The sequence below is a fragment of the Hippichthys cyanospilos genome, chromosome 17 (genome assembly GCF_059441005.1).
Source record: "Hippichthys cyanospilos isolate Australia breed blue-spotted pipefish chromosome 17, RoL_Hcya_1.0, whole genome shotgun sequence".
Taxonomy (NCBI): Eukaryota; Metazoa; Chordata; class Actinopteri; order Syngnathiformes; family Syngnathidae; genus Hippichthys; species Hippichthys cyanospilos.
Genome location: NC_142385.1, coordinates 13,597,973 through 13,618,649, shown reverse-complemented (window position 1 = coordinate 13,618,649; position 20,677 = coordinate 13,597,973). Strand labels below are relative to the sequence as shown.

The following is a 20,677-nucleotide window of genomic DNA, read 5'->3' as shown; positions in this document are numbered from 1 at the left end:
CGCAACACAGAGTGCGCAATCCTTCAAAGATGACGTCGAATTTGTTGTATGTTTTTTGTATGTGCAGAGAAGACAAAAAAAAGAAAAAAAAAGTGCGCCGCCCGGGAATCGAACCCGGGTCGCAAGAATGGGAATCTTGCATGATACCACTACACCAGCGGCGCCGTTGTCCTTCGACGAGGCGATGTTTGTGTATATAAATTAAATTAAGATTTAATCGCCTCAGCAGTATTTTATATTTTTGAATTGTCCGTACTTTTACTTCCGCGTCATCTTGGTAAAAAGAAAAAAAAAAAACTCGTTACGTCATTGACATTCGTAATCCCAATTTGGGGTCTTCGTGTCTGTTTGCACATTTTCCCCAACTAATATTTCGAAAATATGATCAGAAACGGGTAAAATACTAAAAAAAATACTAAAAAAAAGGTATCGTAAAATTGTCGTAAAAAAAATTATAGCTTTGTTTGTCAACGTAGCTGTTGTACAAAACGGTTAGTCTGACATGTTACGTAAAATCCACAAGATGGCGGTATTGTGCTGTTTATGAACTGCCAATATTTCCTTGTTTGCTTTTTCACCGGGTGCTTGGCTAAATTTATTACTTTCCATTTCAGGTCCATCCCAGCTGCTAAATTAACTTTCTTATGATTATTTCTGATTCCCCCCCAAAATTAATCAAGGCAACTTAAGTCTTCTTGTTAGTCTGAGATGTTTCACCTTCAATTTCTAGTCCTAAAATATAAGCGTGGAGAACCTCTAATTATGGTGATTGTGATGGACTATAAATTTGTGGTCAAGCTAAATTTTGGACTTCAATTTTTGCCAAGTCAAATTTCGATATTTTTAGTGCCCCGCGATTGGCTATAGTGACCAGTCAAAGGTCTCCCCTGCTTCTCGCCCTGTGGATAGTTGCATTATTGCTTCTAAGCAGCTGCAGGCCTCCCACGCAATCAATTCGAACTTTATGACTTGGGTAGCCGCCTCAAAATTTAATGTGATCGAGATGAGGCGGCAAAGTTATTTAGAGGTCGACCAGCTCAATTGTCCTCAGTTCACAGGCCAGACGCTTCCAAAAGGTCACACTTTTTAAGGGTTAATGGATGTCGCCGCGTAAAAAGTCAAGGCGTGCAATTCGAAAAATCCACGCGCGGATTGTTATTTGAGGTTTTAATTTGCTAAAGTACACATATTGTATTGTGCAGTTAGCAAAGATGCTGAGGTAATGCTGCTTTCAATATTAGTCCCGAAGATGTATTATTACAGGTTAAAAAAAAAAAAAAAAAAAAAAAAAAAAAAAAAATATATATATATATATATATATATATATATATATATATATATATATATACTGGAATTAATTGAAATAATTACCCAAGTAATCAATTGCTAGGACCTTAAGTTCTTAAGTAATCAACTGCTTTAGTACCTTAAGTAATTAAGTACTTTATTACTTGAAGTAATTAATTACTTTAAGAAATTAAGTACTTAATTACTTAAGGTAATTATTTACTTTAGTAGAAAAATACCGTGGCATTTAATTACACAAAGTAACGAGGTGTTTTAGTACTTAATTGCCTAAAGTAATCATTGTAGTACTCAATTACCGAAAATAATTGATTATTTGAGTAATTTATTTAGTAGCAGCCATTTTTAGAGCCTCCTTTTGGCAAACATTTTAATAAAAGAGAAAAAAATTATAAGAGGTATCTGGGATTAATTTTTTGGTCGAAATAAAAACATCAAAATAGCTTGAGTTAAATAGCTTAATGGAGGCACTCAGTTAAGTGTGTCTTTTAACACAATTATGCAGATCGGATCGTCGTAAGTGCAGGAAAATGCATTAATTTATGACAAAGTGTCCTAGAAATACGCAAGACAAAATTATAATGTTATTTAAGTGATTTATGACATCAGAATGGAAGATAATAAAAATTCAATGTCAAATCATAAGCAATGACAGTAAACCTATTCAAAAGTTGATATAAATTGATTGACCAACAGGGCTCTTAGTTTGTTTATCGATCAATAGATCAAACTTGCTGACAAACAAAAGCTACTTTATGTTACTTGTAATATACGTCTTCTAAATAGTTCACAAAGAAATTCGTCATCTTCCTTTTTTTCTTATTATCACCACTTTGTCGTTGCAAATGAGCGATTCGAACTTTAACCCTTGCGTTGTTCGCCGCGTAATTGCATCGGCTTTTCTCGCAAATTATAATTACTTCTACGGGTGCCGCTTATTTTTAGTCGCGGCGAATGAGCTATTCTCGAGAATAAACGGGAATACGACGTAGGAATACAACGTTTTTTGTGCGTAGAGAATTATCGTAGATCAATCAGATCCGCGATTTGGCAATGAGAAAAAACAAATCGCAATCGGTTTCACGTAAAAGAGGAGCGACATAGTGACCTTAGCTACTTTGGTTTTCTTCGCCAAGTGAGGCTCGTTATACAGCACATGAATTGGCGGGAAAGGATAAAATTAGTTGATCGTTGCTAATGGTTGAGCGCCGACTAGAATCACGCGTCGGGAAGGAAGGCACAACAGATGGTTGATGGGTAATTATCACTATGGGAGGAATCGCCGTGAGGCCAATCAGGGGAAGGGATTGAGAGACACAGATGGCAGGGGGACCAATGAGAATTCTTCTTACTTAGCCACCGGGCACTTTTGTGGTTCCAGTTTGTCGTGATGAATAACGACATTGATGCTAGTTAGCGAAACTTTGAGTTCTTATTGTTTCATCAGGTACGTTTAATCATATTGCTTCGGCTCTGATTTACAGGTTGTATGCGGTATATCTAAAAACGCAATTTGGACAATTGTATACGATACCGGGTCGAGAGAAATTTGACACCAAAATGGTAGATATAATGACAGATTAAATGGGTATTTCTTGCTCCAGTTTTATATTTGGGGATCCTTTCGGAGTAAAAGAACTCGCTTCTTGGGTAAGCTCAAGTCGATGTTGCGCCGGAAGCCAATCACGCGACTTGTGGGAGTGCCCGGGAGCCGATTGACCGATTGCGTCACCAGTCTTGTTGTTTCTATGGCCGCCCTTTGGTTCCAGCCACGAGCGGCCAATTGTTCGTCCGTTATTTACCGTATAAGTCTGTTAAAGAGACTGACTAAACAGGCAAGAGCAATCGATTCATCATCAGATTAGTTAGAACTCGGCGGAGTTAAATGTTAATGCAAAATCAAATGTTAATTCAGGCCTGGCGACCCACCGGGAAAGCACTTTGCCCAACACGGAGATGACTGACAGTTCCGTGGCACGGCGATATGCAAATGAACGCTTTTGTGGTCCCAGGTATGCTTTTGCTGTTAAGCTAATTGGCGAGTTAGAGCCCAAACCCAACCATGCGTTTGGATCGAAACGAACATTTTGGAGTAAAATAGCTACTTGTTATCGTTCGCTAATCAACAGGCATCTCTGTTTGGATTCCTGCTCTTTAGGGGAAAGATGGAAAAAATATGAATGGATTCGGCCCGATTAGATTCTTGATTAGTGCCCGAGGTGGGACTGTTCACAAGACAGATTTCCAGTGGCAGGAATCTACAAGTTCTTCCCAGCTGTGTTCGGAGACAAAACTTATATCGTCCGTCATCCTCCTCTTGGCTCATTTCTTCTCCCGTTATGTCAGCCGGTGTCTCCCGGCCCATCACCGGGCCCGACAGACTGATGGACGGTTTGTGGAGGGAGTTGCCGCTCACAGCTGTCGCACCCAACAAGCGTGAAAGGACTATTTCCCCTCATTAAGAAGATTTCCCTTCCTCGTGCGGCCCTTCGCCGTTCTCATGTGGCGGAATTTTTGATGGAACGTCTTTAATCACCTTTGAACTTTTAAAAAGGGAGAGAGGATTCCAGCTCGGTCCGATGAATTAATAACGTGGGTAGCGTGAATCGAAACAAAGGAAAAAAGGATCTCCAGAGGAGATGTGAAGGAGGAGCAACAAGCGGACATGTTAAGCTGAAACATGACAATTTTCTGCCTTTTTTTCCAACAGAATATGTGATGAGAGGCTGGCAGAAAAGGTGAAATAATTTGGACCCTCAAGACATTCAGCTGTCATTCTTCACATCTATCTCTAGGGCGCGGTAAAAAGTTGCTGTCCAAAAATTTTGTGAAACACGATGGTTGGGTTAAATAACTTGAAATTAATTTCATAATATGTGTGTAGACTTCTAATGTTCTATTCTTCTAGTCCGTGGATCAACTGGTGTTGGGTCGCACCCGAAATAATGTAGTATTTCCATTTTATGTTTGATCTGAGTCTAAAATCTCTTATTTTGAAAAACCTTTTATTTTTGAAAACAGGTCGGATTCTCTTGGACTTGTTTTGGTCACTTGGTTGTCAGAATTTCACTCATAAAGAAGTTAAACGAGTAAGAAACAGAAGTCTTTGGGAAGGGGAAAAGGCCCAATCAAAGAGACAGGTGACGAGCCTACAACTTCGAAGTAAAAGGAAGCTCAAGGAAGCAAATACAAACATTAGTGCGGCGTAATGTGACTTGAAGATTAGCCAGCAAAGAGTAGAAAATGCAATCAACCAAACGTCAAACAATTGTAATAAAATTCAAACGCGAAGAAATGCAATCGCTTATTTTGACCTAAGGAGATTAATTTACGTAAGCAACCAACCGCTAGGTACTGCATGTCATGATTGGCAGTCGAGAAGGCGGGACCCAAAGAGATTCAACACTAATTGGCCAATTTGTCAGAGACTTAGAGTGAAACCTCGGACCATGAAAAAGTTCCGTTTATTTGCATATTTTTCTCCGCAGAACTGTCAGTCATCCCAGCGTCGGGACGTAGCGCTTCCCAGTGGGTCACATGTTCTTTCCCAGTCCAAAGACCCACATAGCGCCGAGGTCTAAATTAGCATTAAAAAAAAAATAAAAAAAATCACCAGTCGGGCTATTTCAGACACATCGTTTTTGTTTGACTTCTCAGCTTGATAGCTCAAATCCGCCTGTGAGTTTGAGTCTCTTTTGGCACCAATTTGTGTGAAAGATTCTTGTTCCTGAGTGAAATAAAACAGTAGGGTGCTGGAAAACCAAACTGACCGCACTTTTTATTTTATTTTTTATATAAAACAAAGCAACCACTCCGACCAAACAAACGATAGCATTAGGCTACGCTAAATTCAATTAGCCTGAAGGAATAACTGATAGTTTCTGTGTGTGTGTGTTTGTGCGCGGACGTTGATTTGTGTGTGCGGCGAGGTAATTTAGAAATTCCCTCCAGAACTATTACGGTTAATAATGTGTCATCGGTGATTGATGGTGCGCTAACTGATAGCATGGGCTTCGTTCGTTCGCATATATTCGCGAGTGTGCGTGTTATAATTTCTTTGCGTGTACATATTTCTTGTTTAGCGAATATATGTACGTATCTATTTGATATAGCATATACTTCGATATAATTTGTACATAAAGTCATTGAAAAAGCTTATTATACTTGTTACTTATACTTATTATTACTTCTTATACTGAAATGCATCATATTTTACTTCTTGTATAGTATTAAGCTAATTTGCATTCTTCTGTTGCGCATACAAACAGTATTACGTTTTTTTTTTCACTTCTTGTGTAATATTTTGCTAAAACTGATGTTTGTACGACTGCATAATGTGATGTGCAAGACTGAGTCCATTGACATCTGTTAGAAATAAAAATGTTGAGTTAGTGTCGTCTGTTAGCTATTGACAATTTTTGTTGTTTCGTTGTTACACAGAATTAATTAATGTGTTTTTGTTACAATTGTTACGATTATTTTTGTGACAATTACCGAGGAGGAAAACGGTTCCATTTTGACTTAGGGGGCTAAAAAGAAGTTATGCGAACAATTTGTATTCATGATTAGCGTTATCCTGCTAGCTAAATAACAACCATCAAAACAATCGATAACGAAAAAATGGCAAGACACCTGTGTGAATGCATTAGGAGTTCCGTTTTTGATTCATGTCACACGGCACTTAGGCTGAAATGTGACACCTTGTTCATCACTCTTCCCTTTTGTCCTTTACGTTCGTCTCTCACCGCACGCGCGCATGTGAGTGTGCATGTCACATACATCAGATATTGACCATGTCGGTTTTGCCGACCCAAATCAATTTGGTCGTGTGTAATGAATGAGAAAAAAATCAAAAATAATCGGAAAAGGTTGAGCAGCATTGGACTGTCAGACATTATTGTTACAAATCTTTTTACTTGGGGTACAAGATCTTGAACGATGAGATACACACACACACACATATATATATATATATATATATATATATATATATATACTGTATATATATATATATATATATATATATATATATATATATATATATATGTTCCTGCAAGTTGCGCAACTTCTTTGGCTAAAGCTCCAGGTATGATACAAAGCGTAATCATCATTACCGTTATTACGGGGCCCAATCTTTCCCGCTCCCGGGGCCGCTTCCTTCGCCGTCGATCCGCTCACGTCGTCCATCACTGTGGCCGGCGGTAATAACCGCAAATGACAGCCCTGATTCATATGCTTTTGCTTTTGGCCTCTCGTCTCTGCGGCGGAAGACAGAGTTCAGTTGACATGCAGCAGGGTGTTTTTTTTTTTCTTCTGTTTTTATGATATTAATAAAATGTCATCATCGCATCAATGAATCAAAAGATTTGAGCACTGTGAGTGGTTTTCAAAAATCATTCTTCAAACACTCAAGTGGCTATGAAGTGCTTCAAAAAGTCCTTGGTGTATATTTAGTCCATGTGAGAGCATTAAAAAAGATCTTCAAAATGTATTTGAGGTCAAGGTGCGAACTAATATTAGTTTTCCTATTATAATATATATATATATATATATATATATATATATATATATATATATATATATATATAAAAAAAATTGTACTGAATCACATTCACACATTATTATATTCCAGGATTTACAGGTTCAGGATTGTTGCATACGGGTTGAGATTATGGTGAGATTAAGTCCAAAAGTCTTTTAATGAATTCAAGAGGTCTTTTTTCCCTATTGTTCAGATGGTACTTTCCACAAATCATCTTTATTTTTATATTCTGATTGTGTATTAATAAAATTTGACTGACTTATCTGATTGTTTTATTTACATTCCCTTTAGCGCAGCTCCATCTAGTGGATGCATAAGGCAACTCCAGCTACTACTGTAACTTCTATTCTATGCGTCTTATAATGCGGTGCGCCTTATATATGAAAAGTTAAAAAAATAGGCCATTGGTTGACGTTGCGCATTATAATCTGGTGTGCCCTACCATGCGGGAAACAACGGGGTATATTGTTAACGGTTAGTATTAGAGGACTTTTTTTCGTAATCTTCCAAATAGTTGTTGTATTGTAGCTTTTTTTTTTAATATGATCACTTGGGTAAGGTTAAGGGATTTGAGGTAAGGCTAAGGTTTCGATTAGGTCCCGGCAGGTGGCGGTTTGGTTGGCGGTAGTTTTCAGGTGCCGGGTCTGGGTTATGGCATGGATCCCATGGACTCCAACCAAACAAGTCAATGGCATCATTGGTGTTACATGTTGTTAACATGTGTGGGCGGGCAAAATGGAGGCGTGCGACTTTACCATTCCATCTGCAACCGCGGCTGTGTCACTTTGATCCAACGCTTCGCTGAATGCCATCATCTTTGACCTTCAGGCTGACGGATGGTCGGCGGAACATACGATATTGAAGCGGTAGCGTTGCATGATGGGAGGAGAGAGCGTCGACAAATGTTAAATGATTTTTTGCGGTGATGACATCATCAAGCAATAGAGAGCGGTCGCCCTTGGTTTATTCCTCGAAGCCTTTCAGTCATCACTGTTGTGACAAGCGCCATGATGGAAACCAGGAGGAGGAAGACGAGGCAATGGGACTTCCTCACGCTTCATCAAGGCCTTCATACATTCCTGTTGGCTGCAACATTAGGGACATTTGCAGCAACCATGGATAGTAAATATGATAAAATGATCATTTAGAATTTCATAAAAAAAAACATGAAAAATGGCTAAAAAAAACGGTCCATACGCAATCCAGAAAAAAAAAAAATCAGCTATTAACGTGTGAGTTTCTACATTCTACATAAAAAAAATCTGCTTTGCCAATTTGATATTTGACTACTAATAATGAAATAAAAATAGCAATAGTATTAAAAAGCTTCCATGGTATTGACTTCATTCATTGACCGCAACCGTACCCTGTCAAGTATATCGATCGTGACTACATCAAAATCAGTGTTTGTCGCTTCTTCAAAGGTCGCTTCAGTTTTGTGACACCTTCCCATTGACGCGTTCTAATTTGCATGTGAACAAAAAAAAATGTTTCGAAGTTGAGGTGACCTTGTCCACAAAGATTACAATGGCGTAGCGTCTCCACTGAGTTGTTTGTTGTTGAAAAAGCAAGGTCAAGGACACAATATTTTATATTTTTATTGAAGTGTTTTGTCCTGCGAGCCAACCCCCTTGCTATTGTTTTATTTCGTCGCACCACATGCCCGTGACATAAAACCATCATGGCCATCGTCACCTTTTGATTGGTTCTTCCGTGTGTGCCTTCTCTGTGTGTAGGTGTGTGTGTGCGCCCTTGGTTTTTGCAACATGGTGGGGATCAAATCACAAGTTAAACTGTACATGGAGGGACATCTCGGCCTTGTGGGGACGCTTTTAGAGTTTAGGTTTGAATTGGATTTTGGTTGAGGTTAGGGTAGGGGTAAGGGTAAGGGTAAGGGTAAGGGTTAGGCAATCTGTTGTGATGGTTAGAGGCAAGGAAATGCATTATGTCCCCACTATGACTGAAAAAACACCATGTGTGTGTTTGTATGTCGGGTTTGTCCCATCATAGAGTATTGATGGCGATGATCTTGAAGATGACATTTATCGTTTCTAGCTGACACGCAAAAGGACAAAGAGGAGGGTCTGACGCATTCAGAAGCGCCCACGTTCATTCCGCGGATGTCACGCTGTTTCACCGTGTCCCACGTTTACTGTGGAAAAAAAAAAAGTTGAGGGTGTGTTTCAGGTTCAGGTTTGCCATTAGGATGAGATATTTCACAGTTAGGGTTGGGTTACGATTTGGGGTTAGGATTAAATGGGTGTTGTGTAAAATGGAAATTCAACCTGATGGGGTAGAAAGGCCATAAAAGGCTCAGTCTTTCAAAAACTGATGGGGCTCACAACAATTTGAGAAGAATTTAATTGCAAGGACTTTAGGGATTCTATTATCGAAAAATTTAGAGAAACTTTCTACATGTAAGCACCAAGGCTGAAAACCAACATTGAATGCCCTTCAATCCCTCATAAAAATGTCGTCAGTTAGCACAAGTTTTAATAATCCGACGACGAAGACCCCAGACCCACGAACAACTAAAGTTGTACGAACGGGAAAGAATTCATCCAATAAAGCTTCAACAATCGGTGTCCTCAGTTCTGGTGAAGGTTTTTGTTTCACGTTTCTCAGGCCGTCGTCATGATTGCTTTCTTATTTATTCATGCCGATTTCATCCCGCACGCCGGGGCCGCTCGGTCCTCAAATGAACAAAGACGCGCTCATCTATTACATACCCTCACTTTGCGAGTATGTGTACTGGCAATGCGGAATTTAATACTCTTTAATTTGTCGTAATCGCATCAAGCGCCGCTTCCCGTTTGCCCCGCTCTTCTGGTTTCAAAAGTGCATCGGCTGGTTTCAACGGGTAAGTCTCACGGGCCTCCCCGTTCCGCATTCGGCGTTTGTGCCTCAAATCACAGAAAGACGTTTTTTTGATCACGGCGTTCTGGATGAGTCACACTTTGAGATGTTTTTCGGCGCAGGTGAAATCGGAACACGTTTACTATCACACGCTGGGAAAGGGTGTACAGGTCGTGCGTAAAAGTACGCCCGAGGGGTTTTTAGAGGTCACGGACAAATTGGAGGTGTGCAAACTGTCACGGAACATTTTAATGACTTTACGCTCCACATCCCTTTGCCCATCTCTCTTGCCCTGCAACCCCAAAAAACACAAAATGAGAACAGCAACAGGTACAAAATGAACATCATTGTGAACTCTACCCCTGGGACATATGTGTGCCAGCAAGCTATCGTTGATACTCCATTTCTCATTTCGTGTAGTTTCACAAACCGTTGCCATGGTTTCAATGCCTTAAAAGTGGTGCTTTAGCTTTTTATGCTAACGGTCAGCATGATATGATATTTGGGATAGCTGTTTGGTTAAAGGCACAGTCCCATTACTTATGAAGTTCCAAGTTAGGTCATCCTCGGTACTTATTCATATTTTTTACATATTTTTTTATGTGTTGGCTAAAGTAGGGTCAATAAATGGCTGATATTAAATGAAGTAACCCTAACCCTCCAAACTAATGGATTACTTTTGTACTTTAGTTTTTTTCAAGTATTAGGAGGGTCTAAAAATGCTGTCAATGACTTCATGTAATCAATCACTTTAGGTGATGAAGCATTTGTATTTTTGTACTTAATTCGTTTATATTAATAACTAGGAAATGCAAGGATTTTTTGTTTTTATTGAGAAATATTTTGATTTGAGCCATTCAGTTGGTTAGTCCCAAACATAGATGTTTAGTGTTATGCTAAAAGATGATCTAAAAATGGCTGGTAATAAATTACTTTGTACTTAGTAGCTAAATTAATGTATTACTATCACATTTGACATATTTTTCAAGTGTTTGACAAAAGGAGGGTCTAAAAATGGCATTATTTACTTTAGCTATTGATTACTTTAGGTGCTAAAGTCATTAATTCAGGACACAATATGTTTAGTACCTGCCATTTTTAGATATTCCTTTAGTCCTGCCATTTTTAGATATTCCTTTAGTCAAACATTTGAAAAAATAATGTTTAAAAACAAGTAAATACTGGGGTTGAATGTTTGGACCCCTAAAAAAAAAAAGTAAAAATATGACTTTGCGATTGAATGAGTTTAAGAAGTATTGCCGAGTGAAACGCTACGAAATGAAAGAGAATAGGCTGCTGGGAATTATTTATTACAGCTTCAAAGAACAAATATTAGAATTCAGATTGTAAATGTAGGTCAGACTGGCAGAGTACAAAGTGGATTTTCACCACACAAACAATGTTGCTAGTTTTATAGCTTCGAGCTGCTGCCCGACAGCTTCTAGCAACCAAAGCCGAAATAGATTTGTTTCCCACATCCGGGCAGTATTTTTAGGGCAGGTTCCACATTTTACAACCTTTAGGTACCAGCTCAACCAAAAAGAACAAAATTAATCTTTGGATACCGTCTAAAACTACAGCGCTGCATATAGTCATTTTTTGATTGCCGTCAGTAAGGCATTGAGCGTATCTCCGAAAAAGCAACAGCAGTGTAGCCTCTGGCTAAACGACCTGATTAAGCATCTGGACCAGCGAGTGAGACAGAAGGAGGACGAAGAGATGGACAAGTACGCAGTGAGTCTGTTACACATGACTGAAATTGGAAGAATTGGTATGATCGTGGAAATTGGTTATCTCAGACTCAAGAGATTTTGTTGTAGTTATAAACAAACTAGCATCGTAGGGAATATAAAAGGTACGGTTTAGATAAAAGTATCAGCATGGTATATAATCGGGATGAATGTCACATTGTTCCTGAAACCACTGGGTTTTAGAATCGTGTCCCCAAATTTCTAATACCCACTACTGCCTCTTTGATTTCCTCTGGGGCACAAACCGAAATGGACTTTGCTCAATATCAGTGTCTTCCATTACATGCTGTTCCTTCCTTGTCACCTACAAGGAATGCCTGCGCAGAAGATGTGAAAAAATAGCCGAAAGAAAAGACGGATTACAACTTTAAGAAGAGTTTTTCCATTGAGAGCTTGACCAGTTGCCCCAAGATTTGTCAATTATGCCAATGGTGGTCCAAGACTGTAACTAATCTGTAGACTCACAAGATAGTTTTATGTCTTGGTGGTTCTTGTGAGAGTGGATGGATCTAAGCATTTGATGGGTTTGCGTTTGAGGGGTTAGGGTTAGCTCAGCTGGTATTTCCTTTGTGGTGGAAGTGGAAAAAAAACTACTAAGGACGCAAGGAAACTGAAAGTGTTCCTGACCCTGAACTGGATCAGAAACTGAGACAGAAGGAAATCTGCTAGTTTAGAACCGGAACCGTCGAATCTGATGTGGGCTCATTACTATGTATACAGTCTATATTAAAATGTAATTTTCAGAGCCTTTTTAAACCTACATTAAATATTAATGAACGAACACACCAAATTTGAATGGAAATACTGTATGTGCACTTTGTGGAAAATACGTATAACACTAATAAAAAAATATTCACTTGAGAGAAAACCACAATTAATTTTACAATGTGAATTCTGTTATTTGTTGTTGATGCTCGAGTATTGAGTGTCATGTTAGTTAATTAAGAATACCTTGGATTTGAACAGTCATGGGTGGTTCTCTCGTAAACGTGACATCTTTTTGGGCGTGTTCCCACCTTTGGCAGCCTTCTTTTCAAGTGCATTGAGCAAACGGAATAACTTTCCAAGATGTGGTCGCCTGCTCTTTTTCAAAAGCTGAAAAATTCCCACACATGGGTGTTTTTATTAGTTCACCTTGTGCAGTTACCCATTAAGGCTGACGAAGGGGAAAAAGACTTACCCGTTGCGGCAGAAACCGGAAGTTTTATTATCATGGTATACCGACCCATGCCTAACTCCGACCAATGTTGAGTGTGCTCCCTAAAGGTCTGGACTTTGTTCGGTTTGGGTAATGTCCTTTCGTTGCATTTGTTCTACAGTACTTTGGTCCACTGGGCTCAAGGTACTGTATCTCATTCTACAGGACAACGGGTCAAGATGTTGGTGAGCTCCCTGCTGTTACGGTCACATAACGAGTGACTGGTCATTCAGACGGTAAGGGGAGTGGGATAACTCTGCCTGTGGAGATGTTGTCTGTTGTCATCCCATGAAGTGACGGTGTTTTACGGGGCAAGACGCTGTGCCGTTGGCAGCTCACCACGAGGAGCTCTGCCAAAGTAGTAGCTGCCAAAAGGGCCCCATACCCTTGGAAGGACGAACGGAAAATTAGCAGTGTGTTCGGCACGGTGTCAGGGGGTGCAACACCCGCTATTCACACCTGTGACCCATTTCCGCACGGTTATATACTTATAAGCCTCTGAGGTTGAATTCCTGGAGAGAACAGGGGTGTGTTTCAGCATTGTCTTTTCGGGTTTCCGGCTAATGATGAATTGCTCCGGATGGGGAGCGGCACCTGGATGTGACGGGGTAGAATTGCTCCGCAGGAGCTCATCGGAAAAGTAGTGGGCCTGGAGATTGGAGGGTACAGCCTAATAGAAATTGTGACAGTGGTGACAGGATGAAAAATCAGACTGAATGGCAAGCTGATGAAAACGGCTTCACGAGGTGAAGACGCTAAGCAACACCCGTTCGCTGTTTACCTTCCGGCGAATGTTTGGCCTGATGAACGGAAAAGCGAGAGGTTGTGATGTCATTCATACAAAAACAAAGGGCTTTGATTTGTTAATTAAGATGCAATCTGTCTCATTAAGTCACTTAGGCTCTCTTTAATTCCCTGACAGAAACAATCCCCGCCGAAGCCTCCATTATCCATCATCACCCCGGCTATTTTGGAGATTGCAAAGGACGTTTAATATTTAAAATCTCATAGGGGGTGGGTGAGGGGGTGTTTCTCTGGATTCCATCTTTATTGTTCCGCTTATTTGATTACATTCTTTCCGCCACCCCCGCCCCCTGAAATCGGGTTTCGATGGAAGGCAGGGCCTGGTTTCCGGGGCTGCCTGAATGGGCCGAGCGGCGGCGAGATGGGAACGATTGCGCCTGAATTGTGCCTGAAGATTGGCCAAGTAATTAACGTTCCTGCTGGCTGGCAGATCCAATCGTCGCGGATTGGGAGACAAGCTGGGCCTGAGCCTGACACACATACTGTACAGGCATGCACCCACACTTCACAGAATTTGGCATTCACAATAATAAACCCTTGATCATACCCCCTGATTCCAATCCTTATTAGTAATTGCAAGTCCAAACTTAAACCCTCCAACACTAACTCTAACCTCATTTTTTAACCTATTCCAAACCTTTAACCCTTTACCCTACAGCCAACCCTAGCCTTATCCCCCTACCCGAAACTGAATCTCTAACAATGAACCATTTACACAATAATTAACCTGAACTCGTAACCCATTTACTAGAACTCATCCTTGACCACTAAAATTACCCTTAACTCTTTCTAACTCTTCACCAAACTCTACCCTAACCCTAAAAAGTACCAGAACGCGAAGGGACGTGCACATCGTATTATAGCTATCGTTTCTACATCTAATATTTTTCTGGTTCTTTTTAACTGGTTTACTTCAGTCAGGATTAATTGTCATGCTGTAGCAGAGGACCGAATCAATCTGTCCTTGTTGTCTGTGACCGCTGCCCCATTTTTGTGGCAGCTTGCTAGCAAGCTCCCTCACCTAACCGGCTAATTCTCATCAGTTCCCTGTCTCATTTGGATGATTTTGATGTCATTCTGTGATCGTTCTACTCACCTTTGACATTTTTCCATCTATCACACAGTGGTAGATTCTCGTTCACGTTCTTGGCTTTACCGGTACAGCCTACATCCAGCTCCAGTATTTGCTCTTTTACAGTTTTGGTCATTGTTTTTTTGTGTGTCTCCTCGGACTCTGGCTACCGGACACTTTTTCCTGCAACTTCTCTTACTGTTAGTGCTTATTTGTACACATAATACTGTCAAGTGTCACGGCGCTCAGAAGAAGAACTCTACAAACCTGATTTACTTTTATAACAACCTTTGATTCAGGTGGCATGGTGGTAGACAAGCTAGCATGTCTGCCTCGAAGTACAAAGGTTGTGGGTTCACTTCTGGCCCAGGTCTTCCTGTGGGGAGTTTGCATGTTTTCCCTGTGCCTGCACAACATTTCTTCGGGTGCTCCAGTTTCCTCCCACAATTCCAAAACCATGAGTGCCCTGCGATTGGCTGGAAACCGCTTCTGGGTGTACCCTGCATACTGCCCAAAGGCAAGGATAAACGTTTTAGATAATGGATATATGAATGGGTTGACCCCCCCAGTCCTTTTCTTAACCTCTAACCCCTTAACTTTTCACTTTTACCCTATCCCTAATCTTCTTCTTTAACAAAAAACTCACTGACCTAAACCAAAACCTCACTTTTACTCGCGCCATTAATTGTCAGATCATACTGTGAAGAATTCTTTGCAACCTGCAGACGTCACGACGATAAGACGGTCTGCCACGGACGTCACAATTTGACTTTCATCTTCTTTGACGAACGAGGTTTCCAGACACCTTTGCAGGGATTTCCACTCAAACGTCTCCCACGTTTCCTCAGTATTCTCTCATTAACACCCTTCGTCTCACAACCATAGAAATAGATCTCCTGCTCACTTCCCCACCCGTTCTCGTATATATCTCACCCTCCTAGCACGGTTCCCTTTGCCGTCCTATCTCTACAGGCCTCGCTGTTGTTATCTCCCCCCTCAATGTCACCTCGTCGTCTCCACTTCTCTTGTGCTTTTGATCTAATTGTGCCCTTTGCCCAACTGTCTTCCGTCGCCATTGCTCCAAATTTTTTCACCCAGTGTCATCCCACATGTTCTTATCTACTTCCCTCCTGCTTATTTCACTGCTCTCCCACCCCATCGCATTTTCATCCGCAAGCCTTTTGTCTCAAGGTGACCCTGCGCAGCTGTTGACTAGACGTGAAAAGTAATTTATTCGGACCTCTAACCTTTTAAGGTTGACACTTGTTTGTGTGCATACAAACGTATCGGAATACTTGAGAGTCCACAAATTAGCTTGAGGAGGTCTTTGTTTAGTCTGCTATATCGACCTTTGCAAGGACATTTGTTAAGAGTTGAAATGTTGAATTGAAAAGTTGAACGGTGGAAAACTTCACTCCGTTTTCGTTTAGTCTTAAGCGGCTTAAGTAACAGAAAAAGGAAAGAAGTAGGAAACAAGCAGAAGAAAAACAACAATCCTCGCTCTTTCTTAAAATTGAATCGTAACACTGAATTCTAAACCGTAACTTGTAACTTAATCTTTACTTTTAACCCCGACGCCTACATTTAAACTCCAATGAAAACTGCAAAGACAGACTTAGCCCTAGCCTCTAGCCATACTAGCCTTGCCCTCAAACCTAATACTAACGCCTAATCTAAAATACTTAAATAAATCTAACCCTACCTCAATTTTTTTCTTAACCCCTGCGCGGTATTTTATCCAACTCTTTGATCTTTACGTCAAAGGCATTTCACATAAAATGGAAAGCATTGAAAGAAGATGCTAGGGAGCTGAAATTTCACCCAAAATGGTGGCAAAATGTCCTAGTTTAACAAATCATGACCTCTTTGTTACCACGATAAAAGGAGTCTGCCATCCCTTGGCTAAAATGGAAGAAAATGACTCCAAAATGGTCAAAATACCGCAAAAGGGTAAGTGTAAAGTTCACGTGTATCTTGATCGCGTGAATCAAAGTTAACCGGGCTATAAAAATAGACTCGCATTTGTAGTCATCCAAAAAAAGCTCTTTAATTGATCTAAGTGATTAATTACAGGGTGAGGCCGATGGGTAATACAGATAGTATAATAGCTTTCAATCACCTCATTTAAAAATTGATCATTAAGCAATTAGAAGTGGCGGGAGGAAAGCGGGGACAACAAGGGAATACAAAAGAGTGGAAAAGACTGATGAAAATCCTAAGAGGCAAACTGAGCGCATAAATACAATAGTAACAAATATGCTATCTTGACACAATGTGCCATGTGATTAAAAAAATGCGTGAGCGACTATAAATTCTTATCATAAGTAGATTACATGAATGACACTCAAATAACATTTTCTTTTTTTACTGATATAACATTTTTGAATAAATATTCCAAGTATTGTGAGGCCCTTGTGTGTTCTCTGTGCTGAATTATGGCCCCACAAGGAGACCCAGTGAAGAGCCCATGGTTTAATAATAATAAGACACCTTGTGCTGGTCAGTGCTGTCCAGGTACCATCCTTGCAGTATGTGTTCATGTGGACTGCGTTCACAATCTATCTTCATGGATTTGCACCCAAAACACGTTTGATCATTTGGCGGCAGTACAGCTACATTGTGTTTGAATAGTTAGCAAAATGTTGTCAAGTCATTTTGTGTCCAACCTCCTTAGTTCCGTTTTTTTTTTCTTTTTGGTCTCTTTCAACCCCTGAGGCATATATCAGGCTATGAAGCTGCTACATGCGCCGATAATTCGTTAGCCGCTAACTGGCAACATTCGCAAGGCTACCCACAACACGTATAAACGAGGCTAAGCTAGAACCGATCAGAACAGATCAAACTGCGATAGGCTGTTTGCTTGTTAGCAGGTTACTTCCTAACATATGTGCGGTGAGGGAATCTTCTAATATTTACCGTAATCCCCCAAATATAAGACTGACTTTTTGTTCCCCGAAAAAATGAAGGTCAAAAGTATGGGTGCGTCTTTATATAAAAAAAATTTCGTCACTATTTGAGGAAAGTTGGAACCTAAAAACAGCTCATGTTAACTGAGGTTACAGTATTACTTTCAATAAAAGAAGCGAGCAGACTGAACCACCGTCCGAGTCTATCCTCGTTCACGACAAGAATATGACTAAAATGGAGAGGATCATGTAAAAGTTATGATGTCTCCATTTTAAGATCAGCACAAAAGAAAACATGAAGAGTTTAGGAAGATGAGATTCTTACCTTGTTGCCAAACTGTTGGTGTATCTTATGAACGGTAACAAAAAAATTACAGAATTTAACTCCAAAATGAAGCATGCGTCTTATACATCTATACCATATTTGGGAAATTACAGTTGTAATATTTGGACAAAAACATTTATGGATTAGAGAATGTAAAATTTTAGGGTTAATGTTATGGATAAGGATAGCGTTGGATTTTGGGGTTAGCTTAGAGGTTACAATTATTAGCCTGGGGCATGAATAAGGAAAATAAATGCTACGCCGTGAGTTGACCATGGTTTTTCGGAACCTGTAGGGCTTTTTGTTGTTTTTGTGTAAACCTGCCAACAAACAAGCTATCTTACCAACAAACGTTTTCAACACAGCTAACGATAAGCTTAAACAAAGCTTAGGGATCTGTACGTTTCCACTTCTCCGACAATAATAATCTGCACTAATACATTGTTATAAAAATAGCCACTTTGAAGAAGTTACCTGATGTCGGTTTGCAGATGTCTCAAACTGATTATGTCATCTCAGCAAAGCGCCGGCCTGTCAAAATTTTCGGGACTCTTTACATGTGCATTCTTTCATGACGCGTTGCTACAGTGGCAGCTTTATGTTTCGTTTTGTTTTTGGTGACAGTTTGGAAAAATGTGATCCTTTAATCCCTGCCGCTATCTCCTCACAGCTGGCGACATGACACCGGAGTTTGAATCCCATCCACAAAAAAATATCTACACCACGAACATCACAGTATGACAATCCCGATTATACTTTGACCAGGCGCCGCCACCGCGGACGATTCAGTGCACGCAAAATGCACAGGCGAGATGATCCGACATTCAGTTCCACTTTTAACACATGATCTTTTTTAAATAGAAGATACGCCAGACTTCTCCACAGTGGTCAGTTGTAAATTTTGGAAATCTGGGCGATCTTCGGTTCACACCTCTGACTCCAAGCTTGACACCCGTCTCCAGGGTTGGAGCACGCAGGGGCTCCCCGCTGCCTGGCCAACTCCTCCTTGACCTCCATGTATCTCCGATCCAGTCTGGGAACTCTGATATATCCCGTAACCTCCGTACACGCTGTCCTGGTACAGCAAGGCCCGCTGACCCCTACATCGTCCCCCGCCGCAGGCCAGCAGCTGACAAACGGGGCTGGCTGTCGGATGATTACCCGGGGTCCGGTTGTGGTTTTGCAGGTGGAGTGGCGAGTGGTAGAGTGGTAGCCCAGGATAGGAGTTCAGGTAGTGGGCATATTGTCTACTGAGCAGGCTGGTTGCTCTCCGTACCATCCCCCGCCCTAAGCCGGCACCACACCGCACCGCTTCACCATACGTCGGGAGATGGGTGGACTGGGAATACCTCAGTCGTTGTCCTTTACGGCCGGCGGGCCTCCTGTGATCCTCCCTTATGTGGAGGTAGGTCTGATTTCGCGGGAGGCAGAGGTTGTTCCGGATGTGGGCCGGGTTGTGGGCCTTAGCAGCCATGGTCGGCGTTAGGATGCATGGGAACAGGTCGGGGAGTGTGGCGGGCGACTGGCTGGAAAGGGACGACTGGGACTCGTCTAGCTGATGGATCTGCTCGCTGCCCCATGTCGCTTTCAGGAATGAGGGGCGGCGGCGTCTACGTCTTCCCCTCAGCATGAGGTCCTCCGGAGGCCAGGATCTGTAGTTCTCCACCGGAGGACACGTCCCCTCCACTGAGTAGATGCTCTCCATGCTGGGGGCGGAGATGTGATTGCCCTGGAGGTTGTTGGCTTTGAGCTCGCTGAGGCAGATTCTGTTCTTCTCGTGATCCATGTACTTTCTTCTCTCTGCGTCGCCATCCCCGCACTGGAAGCTCTTGGACCTCCGTTTCCTCTGGTGGACGCCTCCCTCTGTGTGCTGGTTTTGGGGCAGGGGGACAGGATGGGAGGTGTAGATGTCCGGTAGCTGCAGATCGGTATATGAGATGAATCTAGAGTGTGGATGGGTGTCAACATAGAGTCTTCCGGTGGTTTGGTAGTGGTGGGGATGCTGATGGGGGAGTGTTTCGCTGACCGCCAGGTGCGGGCTGCTCAAGCTGGAAATGGGAAGCGGGCGCTCGTACAGACAGGAAGTAGAGTGGGTTGGAAGCGTGTAGCGCAGCGGGGTGGGCCTGCTGACGCACCTCTGCGGGGAGATGGATTGCTGCGGGTAGGGCGCGTGATTCTCCATGACATACGCAAAGCCTCCAGGGACAGATTCGGCCGCGACGTGCGGGACGCGGACGGGCAAGACGCCGCCGCTGTGTCGGCTGAAGTGCTCGATGGTTTTGGTGGCATTGTCCAGGGAGCTCTCCACATTGGCGGTGGAGACCAGGTCTTTGGCGGTTCGCAGCATCTTCAGCATGTTGGCTTGGGCATAGCTGGATGTTAGATCGGGTTTAGCCAGACCGGAGGAACGGCCGTGATCCTCCACACCCTTGAAGCAACTGTAGATACCCTAAGAGACAAAGATACCGAATGAAAAGTCCAAAATAGTATCCTTGGTTTTTAATCATATCCGATTCAATTTCTGACAGTTTTCCTTCCTTTTTACCAGAGTAACCGGTGACCTGCTAACCAAAGACCATTTTTATGAATACTGGATCTCCTTGTATAAGCAAGTGACAACCGGGCCCCCAATTCATGACGCGTTCCCCTGGGACGCAAAGAAAAAATGTTTCGGCTAAGAGAAAAAGGAAAAATGGTCCTCCAAACTCACAAACGAGACAACGCCCACAGAACAAACTGCCGGTAACGCTCAGTTAAAAAAAGAAAAAGAAGCTAAATTTAATTTGGCCCTCGGGGGACGGATTAACGATCTGATAGTCATTTAGCTGTTAATCTGATAAAAAGAACCCTGATCCGGGCTCAATGGTGTAATTACACAGCAGAGTGTTTGGAGTCCATTGACGTCTCAATGGTCGCAT

At 41.7% G+C, this 20,677-nt stretch overlaps 1 protein-coding gene and 1 non-coding gene across 2 annotated transcripts in view; both read right to left on the bottom strand.

Moving 5' to 3' along the window:
• Positions 1–93: 93 nt before the first annotated feature.
• Positions 94–164, bottom strand: trnag-ccc (transfer RNA glycine (anticodon CCC)). Its single transcript has one exon. It is a non-coding gene; the product is annotated as a tRNA-Gly (tRNA).
• A 16,400-nt stretch (positions 165–16,564) lies between these two features.
• LOC148409779 (glutamate receptor ionotropic, NMDA 2C-like) overlaps positions 16,565–20,677 on the bottom strand; it is a 33,382-nt gene continuing 29,269 nt past the window's right edge. The window contains exon 16 of the mRNA XM_088439505.1: positions 16,565–20,208. Within this exon, the coding sequence (XP_088295631.1) occupies positions 18,685–20,208 (1,524 nt within the window). The 3' untranslated portion in view covers positions 16,565–18,684. The remainder of the gene's footprint in view (positions 20,209–20,677) is intronic.